General features: G+C 33.9%; 1 protein-coding gene and 1 long non-coding RNA gene across 8 annotated transcripts in view; one reads left to right on the top strand and one right to left on the bottom strand.

Moving 5' to 3' along the window:
- The window catches only part of LOC137491554 (uncharacterized), a 73,780-nt gene extending 68,295 nt beyond the window's left edge, over nt 1-5,485 (top strand). The window contains exon 4 of the long non-coding RNA XR_011011531.2: nt 4,047-5,485. This is a non-coding gene — a long non-coding RNA (uncharacterized lncRNA). The remainder of the gene's footprint in view (nt 1-4,046) is intronic.
- The window catches only part of vezt (vezatin, adherens junctions transmembrane protein), a 35,763-nt gene continuing 16,757 nt past the window's right edge, over nt 2,191-21,196 (bottom strand). For 2 of the 7 annotated variants that reach the window (XM_073945391.1, XM_073945390.1), the window contains exons 5-12: nt 20,449-20,730; nt 17,301-17,474; nt 16,368-16,515; nt 15,264-15,592; nt 13,474-13,667; nt 10,764-10,861; nt 8,357-8,561; nt 2,191-3,779 (exon numbers count right to left, since the gene is read on the bottom strand). In XM_073945391.1, coding sequence (XP_073801492.1) covers nt 3,265-3,779; nt 8,357-8,561; nt 10,764-10,861; nt 13,474-13,667; nt 15,264-15,592; nt 16,368-16,515; nt 17,301-17,474; nt 20,449-20,730 — 1,945 coding nt within the window. In that variant the 3' untranslated portion in view covers nt 2,191-3,264. 7 annotated transcript variants of the gene reach the window in all.

Raw genomic sequence — 21,196 nt, 5'->3', positions numbered from 1 at the left:
GAAAGTGCTTCACAGTGCAGGTTTATTTTTTAACTTGCAAAGTATTCATTCCATATTCATATGCTGACGTTGCTATAATGTGTAAGCAAGACTTTTAAGCAATTAGTTTGTGTCATGTTTTACAGTAAAACAATAATAGAATGAATATTACAGATAAGAAATACTGTGTTACCAATGAAATACTATAAAATAAGTGATTTTAAAATAAACATAGTGAATGAGTAAATATTACTATATAAATAATATGCATAATGTATAGGACATAAAACGTAGTCCTATATAGAGTGTAGAGTATAATAGTAGCTCTGTATTTGAAAATATTTTATAATAATATGAATAATACATAATAGTTATATATTATTACTATATTTATTTTCTTGTAGTAATGATAAAGTAAATTATTTGAAAATATTTCATAATAGTCATTATGCTTTTTATTATGAGCAACTGGTATATTAGGGATGCTCCGATCGATTGCCCGAGGATTGGCATCGGCCGATAATCACATTTAATGAGTCGCCAATCTGGCTTATTTTATGAACCGATTGCAGGTGTTTGTTTATGAGTTTACAAGCAGAGGAAGACGCACATGCGTACCTGAGTTATACGGAGAGCAGCACTACAACATGTGAGGCGGTAAATGATGCGTAAGGACATAAGCGATTGCTGCATATGCATCACAGCAGCTAAAATATATACAGATGTGGTGCAACCTCTGTTTATACAGTTTATTGGCATCGTGAGGAAAGATCTCTTTGTTTCAACACTATATATCCAGTGTTTTGAGCTGCTGGGACGCGAGCAGAGCAATCAGCCCAATCTTGTTTCCAACCGTATGACCTCTCCTGGAAGCTCCATGAGTCTCCCCTACATATTATCTATTATTTTCTGTAAAGCTGCTTCTGTCCACATTAAATGTTTAGAAGAGACATGTTTAAGATTATATGCAGTAAAAATGTATAGGATTATATGAAGCATTCTTAATTTATTATCTTAGACAGGACGAGATCTCCACTTAAGTATCCTATTTAGAGGGGAAAATGTGCTTTATGCAATGGCAAAGATACATAAAGCTTGAAGCATCAGAATTGGTACTTGTTATCGGGCAATCACCATGACAAGGAATAGGTACTAGATATCGGCTGCAAAAATCCTGATTGGAGCATCCATAATATATATCTCCCTCTATACATTGTTTTTTTTAATCATTATTCATTTCCTTTTTTTACTACATTGTCCAGTAGATGGCAGTAACTTTGCTTTAATTGCACGTGTTTCTGTGCTCACACAAGTCATATTTTAGTGTGAAGCCACTAAAGACAAACTCACATATTTGTACATATACTTTATTTCACAAATGAAATGCAAGATTGACACTTTTGGAGTGAAGGGAAAAAAATATAACCCTTTAAAAAAAGGCAAAACTGGTGCTGAGTGAAGACAAACACACATAGACAGTCTCTGCCAGGCCAAGACAAGTGTTTGAAATCATGCACATATGCATGGGGGAAACTCAGGAATATTGGACCAAAGAAAACCATCATATAATTTACATACAAACATTATTATATCTGAGATTTTCCTCTCTTTTTTAGCAACATTTCTCAATGACATTCCAGGTCTCATAACATTTAACCGTAAAGTGCAACAGTCCTTACAAGGGGAAAGTGTTTAAGGCAAGTTTAAGTTCGCTTGGTATTTTTTCCCACAGTGTTAAAAGTGAATTTGAGTTTAAAAATGGTTTTATGTGAAAGGATATGTCAGCCTTGAGCATTACTTAATTAAAAAAAAGTTATTTTAATAAGTACCAGACAAAAATTAGGTTTATTTCTATTTTTACTGTAGAGTTTTTAATGGATAAATATATTTTAAATGTTTGTCACTTACTTTAAAACAATAATAACCTTGTGAAGGTCACCGTGATGAAACTCCAGCTGCGTGTGAACAGTTGTGTGTGTCAAAGTTTGATGAAGCAGAAATGAAACGAGGGCATCTATTTATTTCTCTAAAGAACGACCTCACAAAAACAAACGTTCAGAAAGGAGGCTTCGCTGCTGGAGAGATGCAGTCTTTTTTGAGGACATCATGCCAGCCACTAGGACGACAGAATTAGCTTTATCTTGTCGTAGTTAACAGGATGAATGTTACAAAACAATATTAATACAAATTTGCATAATGGAAATCTGCCTATTTTTTTTTTTTGAAAAGATGAAGATTTAATTGGATTGTGCGCATTGTTTACTTGAATTTACTTAACAAAATAATTATTACTTTAATGTGTGGAAGGGGTGGGTGGGGGTCGGGGAGGGGGTCTCATTACCACAATGGGAAAAAAAAATCTATAAAAATGTTAGTGGTGTAATGAAGGGCAAAATTCTCATTAGAAAAAAATACAAAAATTAAATAGGTGAAATATGTAAGGAGGAAAAATACTGCAATTTAGAAGATATCAATTCATCAGTGATATAATGATGTAAAGAAACTGTCATTTCTGCAATGCAAAACACACACACACACACACACACACACACACACACACACACACACACACACACACACACACACACACACACACACACACACACACACACACACACACACACACACACACACACACACACACACACACACACACACACACACACACACACACAACCGCTATAAGGTTAAAGGAAATTTTGTTCTGATTACCAAAAATGCAAAATAATGAAATATATTCTTATTACGGAAATGTAAAAACACAAACTTTAGTTGAAATTTGAAATATACACAGTATATTTGAAAATTGTCTACAAAAAGAAAACAAAAGATTTATTGGAGGCATTTATTTGGAGGCAGAGTATGAGTATTCTTTATGCTAATTTATTTGTAATTTACATCTATTTGAATTCTGGGGTCAAATTTGATTCGTGAGATTAACCAAATTTTAAAGCATTTTTAGGAACTTGCCGTTTAAGAACTGTATGTTTAAGAACTTCATTTACAGTTAATAAAACCTGACATGTACTTTTGAGTTAGAGTCAGACACTTTTGAGTACATAGAATATGTTTAGTTGTTGCTTTGTATTTTTTATACTAGCATGTATCAGTCTGTACCTGAGGGCAGTCATGAGGAGCAGAGTAAACACAAACCTCCCCAAACACACAAATAAACACACTTGAAAACAACCAAACACACACCAGCTACATCCAATGATGTCTGTGACCTGAAATCAAACTCAATAAATACCAAACTGAATAGATGAAAATAAATAACCTGCCTTTTCAGTCGTCCTCACTTTCTCTGGTCTGCTGTGATGTTGCTTCCTCTTCCTCGTCTGAGTCCTCATATGTGCATTCCTGCATGTTTGTGAACGTATGTGAACGTGCCGCTACCTGAGCAGCCAAAGCAGAGCTAAAACTGATCGCTTCTGTGCCGTGCATTTCAGTCAACCTGTCCATCACTGATACTGTAGGCACTCGGGCTGAAAGCGGATGTATCCCATCATGCCCGGCGTCTATGAGCCCGTCCGACTGGAAGAGCTGCGTTTCCTGTGGAGTTTCTTCAATGGCGTCTTTAGCTGCTGCTGTCGAGTCTGAATCTCCGCAGGTGAATTCAGTCACTGCTTGGTTTTCGTGCTCTAGTGCGTTTAGGGTTTCAGTTTGTGGAGTATTTTTATTTTGTTCGTCAAGTGGGGAGACATGGTTGATTGTGGCGGTCGTCGAGTCCAATGAAATTTCTGTATCTAAAGAGTTTGTGCCAGTCTCTGAAGAGTCCTTGGCAAACGGAGCCAGAGCAGCTAAAGAAGAAAAATAAATAAATAAATAAATAAATAAAGAGTAAACTTTAAAGTTGAAAAAAAATCTTTCCATTTTTTAAGGTACAAATGGTTTAAATAGCTCAAAACTAGTATTTTGCTAAATAAGTATGTACTACTGTCATTATAGCTACAACAAAATAAATTGCTTATCAGAAATTAGTTTTTAAAACTAATATCTTGTCTCCTACACTCACTATTCAAAAATGTTATTTGGACTTCAACTGTTTGTATATATGTGTGTTTCAGATCATCTGAAGTAACTTGGGTTCTGCAGCAGGACAATGATCCAAAGCACACCAGCAATCCACTTCTTATTGCCTTTAAGAAAACAAAATGAAGACTTTGGAGTGGCCTAGTCAAAGTCCTGACCTGAATCCAATTGAGATGCTTTGACATGACCTTAAAAAGTTGTTTTATGCTCAAAACCCTCCAAAGAGGCTGAATTACAACAATTGTGCAAGGATGAGCGGGTCAAAATTCCTCCACAGAGCTGTAACAAACTCATTGCAAGTTATCGAACACGCTTGATTGTAATTGTTGCTGCTAAAGGTGGCTCAACCTGTTATTAGGTGTAGACTTTTTCACACGGGCTATATAGTTTTTTATTTTGTTTTCCATTAACAATAAAAACCTTTGTTTGAAAACTACATGATGTGTTTACTTGTATTATCTTTGAGTAATATTTACATTTGTTTGATGATCTGAAACATTAAAGTGTGACAAACATGCAAAAAAAAAAAAGAAATCAGTAAAAGGCAAAAACTTTCACACCATTGTGTACATATGCAAAAACAACATTTCTGGATCTAAAGAGTTTGTGTCGGTTTCTAGAGGGTCCTTGGCAAACGGAGCCAGAGTAGCTAAAGAAAAAAAGTATAAATAAATTTTAAAAAGAGTGGAGTAAAAGTATAATGTTACAAAAAAAGCTCTTGTATTTATATTCTTGTATTTTGCTAAATATATTTGTACTACTGTCATTATGGCAAGGAAAAAAAGTTAAAAAAAAATTACTTATTATAAATGAGTTATTAAAGCTAATTTCTTGTCTCTCAGACTCAGGAAATATTTTAAAATGCTATTCATTTTGGACTTCAACTGTTTGTATATATGTGTGTTTCAGATCATCAAATTGAAGTAACTTGGGTTCTGCACAATGATCCACAGCACACCAGCAATCCACTTCTGATTGGCTTTGGAAAACAAAATGAAGACTTTGTAGTGGCCTAGTCAAAGTCCTGACCTGAATACAAATTAAGATGTTTTGGCATGACCTTAAAAAGTTGCTTCATGCTCAAAAACCCTCCAATGTGGCTGAATTACAACAATTCCGCAAAGATGAGTAGGACAAAATTTCTTCACAGTGCTGTAACAAACTCATTGCAAGTTATCGAAACACTTGATAGCAATTGTTGCTGCTAAAAGTGGCCCGTTATTAGGTTTAGACTTTTCACACAGGGCTATGTGGTTTTGCATTTCGTTTTACCTTAACAATAAAAACGTTTATTTCAAAACTGCATAATGTGTTTACTTGTGTTATCATTGACTAATATTTACATTTGTTTGATGATCTGAAATATTAAAGTTTAAATAAGAAAGTAAAATTATAGTGTACATAAGGAATCAGTTAGGGGCAAAAATGTTTTAACACCACTGTGTATATATGAAAGAAAATGCTGCACATGTACAGAAAAAAAAAAAACTATAATTCAAAAATATATATAATCAGGCAATTTTTGTATGTACTTATGTATATATATATATATATATATATATATAAAAAAAATATATATATATCTATAATATATATATATATATATATATCAGAGCTCGAAATTGCGACCATTTTGGTTGCATATGCGCCCGAAATTTTATCTATGTGACCTCAAAATATATTTGGGAGCATGTGTGCGAGTGCATAAAACTGTTGTGTGCGACCAGTTTTTACTGCAAAATGTTTACCACATGCGCGGATTCGGGAGACATTCACGCAGAATGCATCTCTAAGCTCTGTGTCTGCACATGAAACGTGAAACGCAGCGCTCAGGAATGGTTTAAAACAGTTGTCATTTGAACTTGCTGCACTAAACAAAGCCAATTTCGTAATGCTTGCCCCGCCTTCGCGCTCTTCTTATTGGCCCACCCCTGCTCTAGAACTGAAATATCAGCTGTCAATCACTCAGTCAATAGGTGCGTTCGACTTCATGCAGCGCTGAGCAGATCGATCGAAATCTGTCTTAAAGCGGTGCATTCTGGTTAGAAATCTTGTCCGGATTGATACTGCGCCGACGCCACGTGACTGTCACATGTGGCATCAAAGTACCGCGACAGCGCTCCGAGATCAGACGGCAAACTCAGACCGTGCAGCTTCTGAAGAGCGACTGCAGGAGCTTTGATGACGACACTGATATTACACGATTGGCCGAGTTCACCACATGACAACAAACACGTGTATTTCGGGTTTATAATTGGACAAATTCCGATTCAAAAGTTTCAAAACAAACAATTCACTTTTCACACCCTCTCTATCCTGTACACATCTTGCTTATTAAAAGACTACAAATATTTTACTGCAGTAATCATCTTTTGTTAAATAATCTGGTTATAAAGGTTAGCTTGTTTGCACAGGTTTATTTTTTAACTTTTTTATACAGACTGTTTACTGCATTCATCTCCATGAACGATTTAAATGATATATTTTAGTGTATATTTTAGTGAATAACCTAAATATGAACTCAAATAAGTCTTACAGACTTGAAATAAGAAAATCATCATCATTGATCCTGCCACCCTAAAGCTCTCTTAACAAATTAAAGTAAAGAACTATTTTATTAAATAATTATAAAATTGCTTTATTATTATAATATAAATATATATTTTATTTCCTGTCTAGCAGTTTAAAGGCTACCTGCTCTTTCTGGGAAACTTCTACATAGCTCACTTATTTTACCTTTTGTTCTTTTCAACACAATCTTTTTTGATTAAAATGCTTTTTTGAAAATTCATTCATCATCCAAAATAATGTCATTTATTAAGACCTAATCAAAACACCTTGTTTTGCTTTTTACATGGGAAATTTTTATATCTATAAATGTACATATGTAAACCCTTTTTTAGCAGATTCAAACAAGAAGTATTAGCCTAAAGATTGATGTTTAACTCCTAGAATTTATGCTTATTGCTTTGTATTTAATAGACCTGTTCGTTTTTATGTTTATTTTAACCTCTCATTTCCTCTTATTTCTCTCGTGCATTTGTTATATATTTTATTCATAATTCTCTCTTATTGTTTAAAAAGGAACTACAGTTTGTAGAGCCTGTATTCTGTTTTATTTGTAAATGTTTTGTTGTTATAAATAAAAATAACAAAAAAATATGATGACGCCATGTGATCGGTCATCATGACTGCAGCAACTTTGAGTCCCGAAGTGTCCAGCTGTCCGTATTGACGGCTCCGTTTTCAACTCCGCCCCGCCTGCGCTCGGCTAATCTCGTTGATCACCGGCTGCAGCTGAGCTTCATGTCAAACGCACCTAATGCCTTCTGGCTTGGGATGACAGAGAGAGCTACCGACAGCTACCGCAAAAAATTGTAAAACGCTGAAGAAGAGAATGAAGATAACACTAACAGATTTTATTTTAGAAACCATGGCATCTAAAGTTACAAATAATGACACATCTTACTAGTGACCATGAGCTGAATGTTAATCTACCATCTACACTTTTCGAAGAGTGGATAAAAGACTTCCGTTGCCTTCAAGTCCGCTATGAAAAGTCTGTGTGATGGAATTTTCAGGTAACTGTTTGCCACATCTAGCATGAGAGTTTCTGTAGAATCATTCATATAATGGCCAGATGCTGTCCGCCATGCAAGTGGCAGATATATGTCAAATTTAACACCACGGACACCATCGCAAACGGGCTTGCACTGAGTAAACTAACATCGCTACTCATAAAAAGACCGGTATTGCTATTAACATGACGTATGTTTAGTAAGGCACAGTATATGTCAAAGGCAGTGCAAAATCAGACAGCACCCGTGAGAACAGCATAGTTATATCGTTAACAGATTCATTCATTTCAAGCAGTGCGTGCAGGGCCGGTAAGCGGTCCGTGTATGCTTTGGTCACTCAGTTATGTTATAAAAATCTATTTTCTTGAAATAAAGGGATTTCGTTGAGACATTTTCCTTACCCTTGCATATACATATTTTTTGTTTGTTAGTTTGATTACTGCTTAATTTCAAATGCAATAAATATGTTTGTATAAAACTTGTAGTAACGGTGCTTATAATATTTAGGTGCAACTAAATTTTGGCTGATGCGCCTAATTTTTTTAAGTTAGGAGCACTGGTACTATCAAGCAAAAAGGTTAATTTCGAGCCCTGCATAGTAATTTAAAACCTGAGACACACATTTATAAAGCGCCACAAAAAAAACACCTAATTTTGGATGTCTTTATTCCCTTAGACTGGACAAAAGCCATTAGGCCAACAATGTTTCACCTTATATAACAAGTTAGTATGAAAGAAGGCAGTGTGTGTTTTTGTGTTTGTCGTACCCTGATCACTGAACAGCAGAAGTTTGCGTTTGTCTCTCTCTCCATCTGACGTTCGTATTCCCAGAACGGACTTTAGCTCCAGTAAAACACGTCTGGACTCTTCGCGTTCTCGACGCTGACGCTCCAGTTCACATGGAGAAAGCATGTCAGATCCTCCTCTCCACTCCGTATCAGAGTCTGAGTCCGACACATACGCCTCCAACTCCTGGACAACAGAAAAGCTGAGTTTTTAATCTAAGAAATGCTAATTAACACAAATCCCATCATTTAAGAATATCTCTAAATATCAGCTTATAACAACATTGAATTCTCGGCAGATTGTTTTGATTAATTCCACTATTTACATCTGTGAAATGAAGAAAAATGTGCTGACGGCAACAATAACAAGCAATTTACTTTGTAACATTAACAACTTAACTAGATCTGGACCAAAATAGCAGTTATGCTTGTTTGTTGTAGCATAGTTTGATACTTTTGTGGGTCAATGTGAAAAAAATGCTTTAATTAGTATTAGATAAATAAATGTGAAAAGTCTAGTTTAAAATGCCTTGGCAAAGTTCTTACGTCCGATTCACATGGGGCTTCAGTGTCGATGCTTAACAGAGGAAGTGTCTAAAGTTCACGCAATTGTCATAGCAACGTCAGCCAATAAAATTAGTCCGCAATTGGCTACTGTCTGAGCTGGGGTATTTATATAAAGCAATCTGATTGGCTGATGCTTCTGGTTACGCTTAAAAAGTTGAAAAATTCTCGACTTCTGCAGCGAGCACAGAATTACAATTCAGTTCAACAATGCTTGACATCATCTATTCAAAGTGAATGGGAACCATTGATGCTGACGCCCGATGTGAATGGGCCGTTAAAAACGTAGAACTCTTTGTTTTCATATTATTGTTCTATTTAAAAAAATAAATGGATAGTTCACCTGAAAAAAAATGTCATTTACTCGCCCACAAATGGATTCAAACCTTTATAAGTTTCTGTCTTCTGTTGAACACTTCACAAGATATCTTGAAGAAAAAAGATGAAACCTGTGACTATTGATTTCCAAAGTGGTAACAGCAGATACCATAAGAAGACAATGGTTACAGGTTTCCAACATTTTTCAAAATATCTTCTTTAGTGTTCACAAAAGAAGAACACTCATTTTTACAAATCTCCTAGGATTTTATGTCTCCATGATTTCAAGGCACCCTCTGAAAGTAGTTCATTCTTACATGTTGCATAATATCACTCTGTCTGGTGCAGCTATAGGACAGCAGCAGAGTTTCTTGACCATTACGCCAGAAGGAGAGTATAGTTCCTAGCAATATTAGCTAGGAAAAAAAACTCCCTTCATTTTATTAAATGATATTACTACAGAAGACTTTAGAAGAGGTTTAAATAGGAAATTTATCCTAATGGTCAAACCCAATTCAATTCATTATGCATAGCTAAGCTAAAAGTGACCCCGCCAGAACAAGAAATCAGCCAAATGAATTCAAAAATGTTTCAAATCAACTGTTTATCTCTAGGAGCCTTTTTTTGAAAAACGGAGTGTTCCTTTAAAAGTTTGAAACAAGTAAATGGTAAAAAATGATAACAGACTTTTTAATTTTGGGTGAACTGTCCCCTAATTTAAATCAGGGGTACTCAACCCTGTTCCTGAAGATCTACCTTCCTGCAGATTTCAGTTGCAACCCATATCAAACGCAGCTGCCCGTAATTATTGAGTGCTCTTCAGGTCCTAATTAATTGGTTCTGGTGTGTTTGATCAGGGTTGAAGCTAAACTGTTCGGGAAGGTAGATCCCCTGGAACAAGGGTTGAGCACCCCTCATTTAAAGTATTGATTTAAACAACGCTATAACATTCAGTGGTGGAAAAGTATGTAAAAGTTAACATTTTTGTTCATTTTGAATTTATCTATGTATTCATTATCTAGGTTTTCTTTATTCAGAAAATGTCTTAATGATTTTCATTATGAATCAATACATAAATATTAAATTAGTTTAATTTATATCTTTCAAAAAACATTTCCAGAACTAATGCTGCCTTATCATATAAAGCTTAAAATAATTACTACTTCATAATATGCGTCGACCTTGGCATGATCAAGGTGTTGGTTTTCAAGGTTCCTCTCTATGATATAGCTTCATTTGAATGTTTATGCATGCTTCTCACAGCAATTTAAAATGTTCAATTATTAATATTTAGTATAGTGAAACAAATGAACAAGTGTGGCTCAAATATTTAAAATCATGTCTAATGTATTTTTAGATAAATTTAAAAATGTGCATATTAAATGTGAATCATATCATGGATTCACCTCAACTCCGCCAAGCATGAGAAATAATAATACTACTAATAATAATAATAACAGCAACACTTGCAACAATGCTTAAATGCACACACACAGTCTGTCAGTACCTGTTCTTCCGGGACGGGGTCTCTGTCCTGTATGTGTGTAATAGGGGCAGAAGGAGGGGGATCTGGGACGGTTGTTTCCTCTGGTTGATCTGAGCCTTCTGTGGAAAACATACACGCATATATACACACATTCTTTTCAACAGAGAGAAATAACGCAGACCTAATGCATTTTTTACATTTACAATGCACTAAATACAGTGGAATTAAATTGCAAGATGTGGTTTGTTTACATTTATGATGTAATGATTAATAACCGATAAGAAGAAAAACATCTACACTGTTTTTAATAAGACATTAAATATTAAAATAAAGTGGATTTAGGCATCTCAACATTCTGAAATACCGGATGCCATTAGCATGAAGTTACAATATCTTACACAGAATAATTTTGTATGGACACAAGAATGCCTTATTTAAAGCCCAAATAATAATAAGCTTAAAATATTATCACAAATCTGCAGTATAGTCAATACAACAGACTTCTGTTTGCCATCCATTCCAAAGAGAGACACCTATTCTCACATTAGCTTTCACTATTTTTTGTTTAATTTCATCACCTGTTACAAAAAAATTACTAAAAGAGTAATATAATGAAGGAAAATATAAAATTCGACAAAAATATCTAAAATAAAAACTAATAAAAAATTAATTAATAAATAGAAGCCCCTCTAAAAAACAAAAGTAATTTAAATGTACATGTTGTAAAATTCACACCTAGAGGTTAAAGTGGGTATTGCAGTCTAAATTCAAAACTTTGAATTTCCCTCCCTGACGATAACTGCAAAACGCAGGTTGGCAGATTGATCACACCAACAAGAGCAATGATTCCTGATGATCGAACCTTACAATGCAAGCTGCTCAGCTAATGTTTATTTTTGCAATACTTATAACATTTGTAAATTAAAAAACATGTCATGTAAAATCTTAAAACTCTGAATCTCCATTTCATTCTATGTCACATTTGTTTTTGGACTAGCATGCTGGAACTCATTTTGTACATGTGTTTTCATTTTAATTTATTCACATTTTTACTTATCGGATAAACAATTTATCCTACTAAGTTGTGCGGATACATTTTTATGTGCATTTTAAAAATGTACGCACATCTTGCCATTTCCATAAAACTCCAAGCCATTTCAGAAATTTCACGACTCGTGTGAACAAACACGATCTCACTGCAATTCATACATCTTTGATTTATGGCTATCTCATATCTCATCTCATTTCGACAATTTAATAAGATTTGCTCGTCCTCCAATGGTTGGGTGCCATGCGTCCCTTTTAAAATTTTCGTACAACTGACTGAACTCATACAAATTTGTACGAATGGACTTGTTCTCTGTGGCCTAATTGTATAAAGGACATCATCATCCCCATCCGTCTCTCTCTGTCCTCTTTTTCCCCCTACTTCCCTAAATAAACGAATGCAAGGAAATCAGTCGAATAAGGAAGTCTAAAAATAACCCAAGACACACGCTGTCTTACACAAAGGCTGACGCACCTATTATATGGTGAGGACGTCATTTATAAAGCTTGTTTACTCATTTATGGTCATATTTATACACTGCTGGGATGTCTGGAAAAAACTGATCGTGACTGGTTCTTCTTGGTTCTTATTGGTCAATTTTGCAGTGCAATACTGACCATTTAGGGTCACCAGGATGTGTAACACTGGCAAAAATATACAAACCACAGTGTTTCAACTTTTCTTTGTTTTTTCTGTATTTTTGTTTCTATTTGCAAATAGGCATTGTCATTAATTTGCATCATTTAAATTACACAATGAAAAAAAAAGCGTAATTAATAATTGTTTTAATTGAGCACTTTACAATTAATATTTATTCATCATCATACCCAATTAATTAATTCTACCCTAATTAATTTTCATTTACTTATAATCTTTTACAACATAATAAAAACTGGCCTGTATAATTTACTTTTATATAATATAATATAATATAATATAATATAATATAATATAATATAATATAATATAATATAATATAATATAATATTTGGATGGCAAAACGTAATTGAAATTTCTTGTTTCATTTATATTAAATGTTATTTTATAATTAAAATATCTCCATTATTTACTTGAATTAAATTAAAATTTTAATTAACAATATAATATAATATAATACTTTATATTTAAATGGGCCCCATATAATTACAAAATAAATCATAATAAATCTAATAATCAATAAAATAAAAAAAAGAAAATTCTTAATTTAGGTATCAAAATGTAGTTAATTTATATAAAATTTTTATTTTATAACTAAATTGACTCCATAATTTACTTGAATTAAATGAACATTCATATATAATATAATATAATATAATATAATATAATATAATATAATATAATATAATATAATATAATATAATATAATATAATATAATATAATATAATATAATATAATATATGGATGGCAAAATTATACTGAAATTGAAACGTTACTTTTATTTATTTATTTATTTTTTATTAAAAGGGCCACTTATGATTTACTCTAATTAAATAAACTTTAATGTAACATAATTGAAAGTGTCAATGTATTTTCATTTAAAAAAATTTATAAAATCAAATAAAATACGTTTTCATGGCAAAATATGAATGCACTTAACATCATAACGACATTCTCAAACCAGTGACTCACTGAAAACCCCCTAAGCAGGTGAAGTGCGAGTGTATGGGAGTGCGAACTCTGACCTGGGCAGCTGGAGACTCGGCGCAGCATTCGTTCCACCTGCGCGATGGTGTCATCCCAACAGCAGCTGCTGGCCTGCATGTGTGGTTGGAGCAACTGGAGACGCTCCTTCAGCTCCTGATAACCTGCACAAGTCACCTCGTCTGACTCCCGAGCCACCATCAGCTTCTCCAGATCATCCTCCAGAATAATCACCCTGTCGGAGACATTCAAACAACTATACTGTCAAGTTCATCAGCTTCTTCTTCAACATGCTCATGCTATGAACACATTTTAAAGGCACGTCTTTAAGAGAAATCCACCTGCTGTGATGAGGAAAAACTGTAATAACAAGTAACAAGAGCAGCATATCTGCAAATAGTGGGTAGGCTTTAATGGACATCTGAAATCTAATTATTAAGTATTTTCTCAAAAGGTGTTTTTAAATCAATATGAAAAGCAAAAATAAGATGTTTTATTACATTTTTTTATCATTAACTTTAGCAATTGTCACAATTCAAAATATTTAACAAATATGTTTACTATACAGTGAGGCAGTGGCCACCAAACTTGTTCCTGGAGGGCCGGTGTCCTGCAGATTTTAGCTCCAACCCTAATCAAACCCACCTGAACAAGCTATTTAAGGTCTTACCAGGTATATTTGAAACATCTAGGCAGGTGGATTGAGGCAAGTTGGAACTAAACCCTGCAGGGACAACGGCCCTCCAGGACCGAGATAGGTGACCTCTGCAGTAAGACTCTGCAGTAAAAGTTATTAATGTCAGTATTTACCCAATAGTTTTTAATGTCAGATTCTCTCGCATTTTTGGGGATGTTTTTAAGTGTTAAAAATATAAAAATTCTGAGGTTTGGAATGACATTTATTAAAAAAATAATAATTTAAAAAAATGCTTTTAAAAAAATATTTTTTAAATTGTTGCAAAAAATAAAAAAAATAAAAAAAAACCTGGAAAAAAATAATAATAAATAAATAAAATCACATCTACGTCAGAATTCACAGCCTTTGCCGTAAAGCTCTAAAATGAGTTTAGGTAATTTGCCAAAATACATCTAAAGGACTCTTAAAATTCTTTGGTCTGATGAGGCTAAAATTTTACTTTTCGGAGTGAATGCCAGGCGTTACATTATATATATATATATATATATATATATATATATATATATATATATATATATATACATATATAAAAATAACGATAAAATTAACAAACAAAATTTATTTTGTATAAAAATTTGAGTAATTACGATTGTAAAAATGAAAATTTCAGCAATTGTTTCCATTAAAAATAATAAAATAGTATTGTAAAATTGTTATTCTCAATTTGAAAAAAAAAACAATAATTCAGCAATTGTGTCTCACATCTAAAACAACTATTTAAACTTTTTAAAATAAATTTAATTCCACTGTGTCAGATCTTGTTGTAAACCTTTCAACATAAAAAACCCATCCATTTCAGCAATTCTAACAACTAAAATGAATATTTAATAAATAAAAAATTTAATTCTCTAAAATTCCATTGTGTCAGACTTTGTAGTAGTTTTGTAAACATTTCAATATGAAAAAAACCCACTCACTTTTAACAATTGTCTCACATATAAAATGACTATTTAATAAATAAAAATGTAAATTAAATTCTACTGTGTCAGATTTTGTAGTATTTTGAAAACTTTTTAATATTAAAAGGCCATTAAGTTGAGCAATTCTATCTCACAACTAAAATGACTATTTAATAAAATATTATATTATTTTATTTTAATATTATTTTAAAATATTAATGAAACGAGCACATACTCATTGAGCAATGTTTTGAGGTGGAGCTGTAGGCTGCGGACAGACGTGTGCAGTGAATTGAGCTCCCTGCATTTCTGCTGAGCTCGTCTGTGTCGTCCTGAAGCCATCGGCTGGTGCTGCGTCTCAAAGTAGCGATGGAAATCATAGCTGCGCTGCAGATCTGCCAGACAGGAGGACAGAGAGCGATGCAAAGCATCAGTGATGAGCGGAATGCTGCTGTAGGAGACGGGACATGGTCTGGAGTCCTGCTCCTCTCGACCTGGAGACAACAGTAGAGCCAACCGGCGAAAAAACTCAGAGCTCTGACCGACCCAAAGCTGAAACAACATCTGCAAAACACAAATCAACACATTCATATCATCATTGCAGAGCAATATACTGAAGTATACAATACTGGAATGATTATGAGTATTGTGTAGTGTACTTCAATCTGCCATTAATTTGGCCATTAATTTTAGCAAAAACTGTGTGGAAAAGTGTCCACTGCTTCAATCTTTCGCTTTCGCGCTTGTACTCGGTAATTTTAGTGAAAACCTCAGATACTGTTGGTTGGTTCCTGTGGGTTGTGCCCCTTTTTTACCAACCAAGTTTGTCGACACCATTATAACGAAACATCACTCTGCCTATTCATGCCAGAGTCCTGCGGAAAAAGTGACTGACAGGTGGTAATTTGTGTGTAACTTATCTTTATTTATCTATGATTTAGTTATGGGTAAAGAAAAGACCACGTGAATCAGGTAGTTAAATCAGTAGGCTACAAATAATACATTTGTTTTGAATTAATTATTCATAAATAATTAATTTACCACCTATGACAATCGTCCATTGCACGACATTTCACATTAAACATCGTACGATACCAACCCTATTTCAAGCTATGAAAAAATTCTAGATGACCTCAAATTAACCCTAATATCAGTAATAAAGAAATACAAATTTTAAAAACATACTTCAAATAAAAAAGTATATTTATGTATATACATTTATGTATACATAAATAAAACTCAAATTCTGAACCAATTCATAAATACCCTCATATATTTACAAGCTATGAAAAACATTCAATACACAACAAACCCTAATATCCAATGTGAGTGTGTTTACCTTAAGTGCAGGCAGGCTGTAATCATTGGTCAGTTCTTGTGCCTGTTCATCAGATAGATGCTCGACCCCCAGTCCAAGCCCCAGCTCTCTGATGGGCACCGTGGACACATAGTTGGTGACGTTATCAATCTCAGAGTTTAGCGGGAATGTAAAACACAGTTAAGGACTCAAACACTAACAATTGGAATGACTTGACATATCATGATAATGACACACACACACACACACACACAAACACACACACACAAACACACACACACACACACACACGCACACACGCACACACGCACACACGCACACACGCACACACGCACACAAACACACACAAACACACACAAACACACACAAACACACACAAACACAAACACACACACACACACACACACACACACACACACACACACACACACACACACACACAAACACACACACAAACACAAACAAATAATAATAATGATCAAATAGAAGTCAAGTTATTATTTGTAGTTCCTAAACTTGGATAGCAAATGAAGCACACCTGAACAAAGCAGTAACATGCTTGTTTATCAGTTTACTCAACAAATATTACATACATTTATCTACCAGCCATTCCAAATCAACCCGTTTCAGTCTAGAAATTGTAATCTCTAACTGTCCAACATTCTCAATTTGAGGTTTGAACATTTTAATCTGCCACAAGTCATTTCTAAAAAGGCACCGCCCTCTTTTGGAAATAAGCATGCTTATATGTATTTAAAATGACACACACACATAAAAAAAAAGTGTGCTCTCACCCACTCACAAAAGCAATAATAACTGATCTGTTTGATATTTTGACATGACATTTTAAAGACACATTCTGGAGATTTATGTTGCAACTTATGAGATTATGAGGCATAAACTAATCTTTATATCAAAATGTAAAACAAAACGATGACTGTCAGAAGAGGATATGATTTGAGCATGACGCATGTGGCCAGACGTGAGGCTCTGAACGCGCAGCGAAGACTCTGATAGGCTGCCTTCCGTAGACCAATCAGTTGCTGACTGCGAAGCTGCCCCGCCCTGTTAAAGGGACAGGCGCCACTCACCCTGTCGAGTAAACTTGACAAGTGAAACGTGATCCAACTGTGCAGACGTCCGAGAACCATTAGGGCAGACAAACACACAACATACAACACATATATATGACCACTACACTGAAACTACGTAACACACACATGACAAACTATTGTATATACACTACTTAGCAATGATTGGGGCTCAGTAAAACGTTTTTGTGATAATAAAATTAACTTCTATCCACTAAAAAACCAATTGTTTGGTACAAGTTATTAAAATGTGGTGTTATTTTATTACACGTGTATTTCAACCCTTGATAAATCAGGGACTAAGCAAAAGAAAATTAATGAAAATGTATTTCCTTGATTCAAAGCTGGTTTGATTAGAATCTTTCCTTCAGACTCCATGATACTAAAGAACCTATGGAAATCATTACATTAAGTTAATCTGATACAGAATAGTTGCATTGCTTGCATTTTGTTTTCATATTTTTTGTGTATGTAAATAAAAAGTTTATTTTATTGTAATAATAATAACATCCATGTAAAAGTCTTGAGCTTCACTTTTGACGATTAATTTACTAAGATTGTCTTTTACAAGATTACTGAGCCCAAACTTTTAAACTATAGCGCATGTTGTTTTACTATTATACTGTACATATAACACAGACAGCATCCAGTGAAATATACATTACACTGAACATGCATACCACAAATAAGAAATGTGCACACAAACTACATAAACAAAAATATGGTTTAAAAACTAGTTAAATCATTTTTTAAAAATTAAGTTTTGTTAAAAGAAAATGACCAAATATAGTGATTATAAATAACTTCAATATATTTACTAAATTAAACAGTACTTATTTTATTTTTATGACTTATTTTTGGGGAGGCTGAGTTCAGTGAAGCTAATTATTCTATGCCTACATAGCTGCCCAGCAGTTTAAATATAATACAAAATGTCTAAATAAATAAATAAATAAATAAATAAATAAATAATGTGTTGTGTAAATATGTGCAAAAACAAATTTAATTACAAAATAAATCATGAAAATGAAATTTGCTTCTCCAATCAATCAATCAATCCATTGTAAATTTGTGCCAAATAAACAGGGTTCCCGTGCTTAAAATGACTTAAAATGACTTTTTAAAGCACCATTGATTTTAGACTGTTTACAAGTGTTGAGTTCCATGTAAGAGCTCCTGAAAGAAACTTTCTTTTTGTATTTACCGTATGAGTAAAGTTGTTGAACATCCGCTGGTTCTCGCTTCTGAATGAGCGTAAAAAAAAAACTAAATACCCACGAAGAAACTCGACACAGAGGAACATAAAGACTGCCTGCCAGCTAATGTTACATTTACATATCTTTTGCAAGTTCAATATGAGATGTAGAATGCAAGAAAAGCGGCTGGATCGAGAGATTTTGTAGTGCAGCTGAAGATTGTGGGGGTTTACAGCAGTTTAACAGATAAATATGAATTTGAAGCTAAATTGTCAGCGGTGCCAAACAGCATTTCCCTGTGTTTACATCCTTGTTTAGGTCCTTGCAAGAGCATACCATTAATGCAAAAAACTGTGCAAGTAATTGATAGATTTTACCAAATAAAAAAAACTTACAGGTTATGGCTCACATTCCACAGCTTCGTTTGTTGGAGGAGTTTTAACAGAATCCAGCACTGAACTGGGAGAGATTCTGGAAGCTCTCTTTTGCCAAATGCTAGCTATATCTTTTTTATAATTCTCTGGAACATAATTAAAATTTAATTGTAAGCACTTCTCTATTTGTGTCATGTCCTTTCAGAAACAGAAGAAGCCCTGTAGAAATAGCAGCGTTTGGACGGCATTTAAGCTTTCTCTGCTATGACATTACATCGCTTCTGACATACCTCTTCTTTATTAACCCGGATGTATTTTTTTTTGTAGTCCTCAAACTTAATTGGATGTAGGCTTTGCTAAGCTGACTCTGTTAAAGCCAATGTCTCTCTTAGCATTGAACTTTGAGCGTCTTATATTCAGAAATGTTGTTTATGTTCACACAGCTACATTACACATAAACTAAAGTTTAAAATATGATATCGTAGTGGACCACTCCCTTAAATTAAGCACCTTTGTAAATCATACACCAGCTTATGAGGCGCAGTGAAAATCTGTACTGGACTTAACAATTAAATTATACTAAAAAGTTATATTTCAATGTCAACAATTTAAAAAAAAAAATGTAATCATTTTCAAAAGTCATGTTCAAAGAATTTGATGTTATTCAATGCTGGTGGTATTAAAATGCAATTTCTGAAATATTGATCAAAATTGCATTATTTGTCAGTGTTCATTCATTCATTCATTCATTTTCTTTTCAGCTTAGTCCCTTTATTAATCAGAGGTCGTCACAGCGGAATGAACTGCCAATTTATCCAGCATATGTTTTACGCAGCGGATACCCTTCCAGCTGCAACCCATCACTGGGAAACACCCATACACTCATACTCATTCACACACATACACTATGGATAATTTAGCTTACCCAGTTAACCTATAGCACATGTCTTTGAATTTGTGGGGGAAACCGGAGCACCCGGAGGAAAACCACCCACGTACACGGGGAAAACATATAAACTCCACACAGAAATGCCAACTGATCCAGCCGAGGCTCGAACCAGTGACCTTCTTGCAGTGAGGCGAACGCACTACTTACTGTGCCGCCTTTTGTGAGTGTTATTATACAAGATTTAAATGTAAGATTTTCAATTTTACAATTTCGCAGTTTTTTCATTCTATTTTAGACAATTAAGTACAATTGTTGAAATAAATTTAATTTAACCACTTTTTAAGAGCCTATGTTTGTTTTTAAGTACATTCCAGCCCTTAAAAACATACCTTTGAAAATCAAGTCCTTTAAGTACTTTCAAGAAGAGTGGGAACCCAATTATGTTTATTTTGTGCTTTCCATACATAACACCCCATTAACAGGTATAAAAAAAAATGTGTCTAAAGCTGTGTGTGTGTGTGTGTGTGTGTGTGTGTGTGTGTTGACACTTACAGTGTGAATCCTCGTGAAATGACCTCTGTCTCCTGGATGAGGCGCAGTGATTTGCGAGATAGGCTGGTCAGGGATCTGCTGTTGTTTACTAGATCCTCCAGCTGGACGGCCAGAGACTGAACACGACGCTGAAGATCAGTTTTACGCCACAGACACAGACCACGACACACACTTAAAACACACAGCAGATACACACACAGCCACAGAGACGGCTCGAGGTCAGAGGACGAAAAACACAAGCCAAGCAGGACAGACAGCAGCCCAACCAGAACAGACACGTCCCTGAAACAAACAAGCACATCATTCAACTTTATATTCTAATTTACTGATTTAGCAGATGATTTCATTTGAGTGATTTAAGTAACTTTGTGTAACTGAAATTAACACTTGTTTGAATAAAATCTGTGTTGGAAATCTGTGTACATTTCTTCTTGTAATTGAAAAAAATATATATAGTATTACTATTCTTAACAAAACATGAGAATGCAATATGGTTATAAAATGATTATCAAAACAAACACTTAATTGTAATGTAATAATAAACAATTTATAGCTCATTAGTGCAATTTTTAGTTTTGCAATCTTGCTTAATTACAGGTCAACAGTATTATAGCAATATCTCTAATAATTTACTAGTAAATTTGCTTTGTTTTAATAACTTGGTTAAATAATAATAACAATATTATATTACTATTATTATTATTACTACTACTACTACTACTACTACTACTACTACTACTACTACTAC

Source organism: Danio rerio, chromosome 4 (genome assembly GCF_049306965.1).
Source record: "Danio rerio strain Tuebingen ecotype United States chromosome 4, GRCz12tu, whole genome shotgun sequence".
Lineage (NCBI taxonomy): Eukaryota > Metazoa > Chordata > Actinopteri > Cypriniformes > Danionidae > Danio > Danio rerio.
The sequence above is the reverse complement of the archived record's forward strand: the minus strand, read 5'-3'. Positions and strand labels throughout refer to the sequence as shown.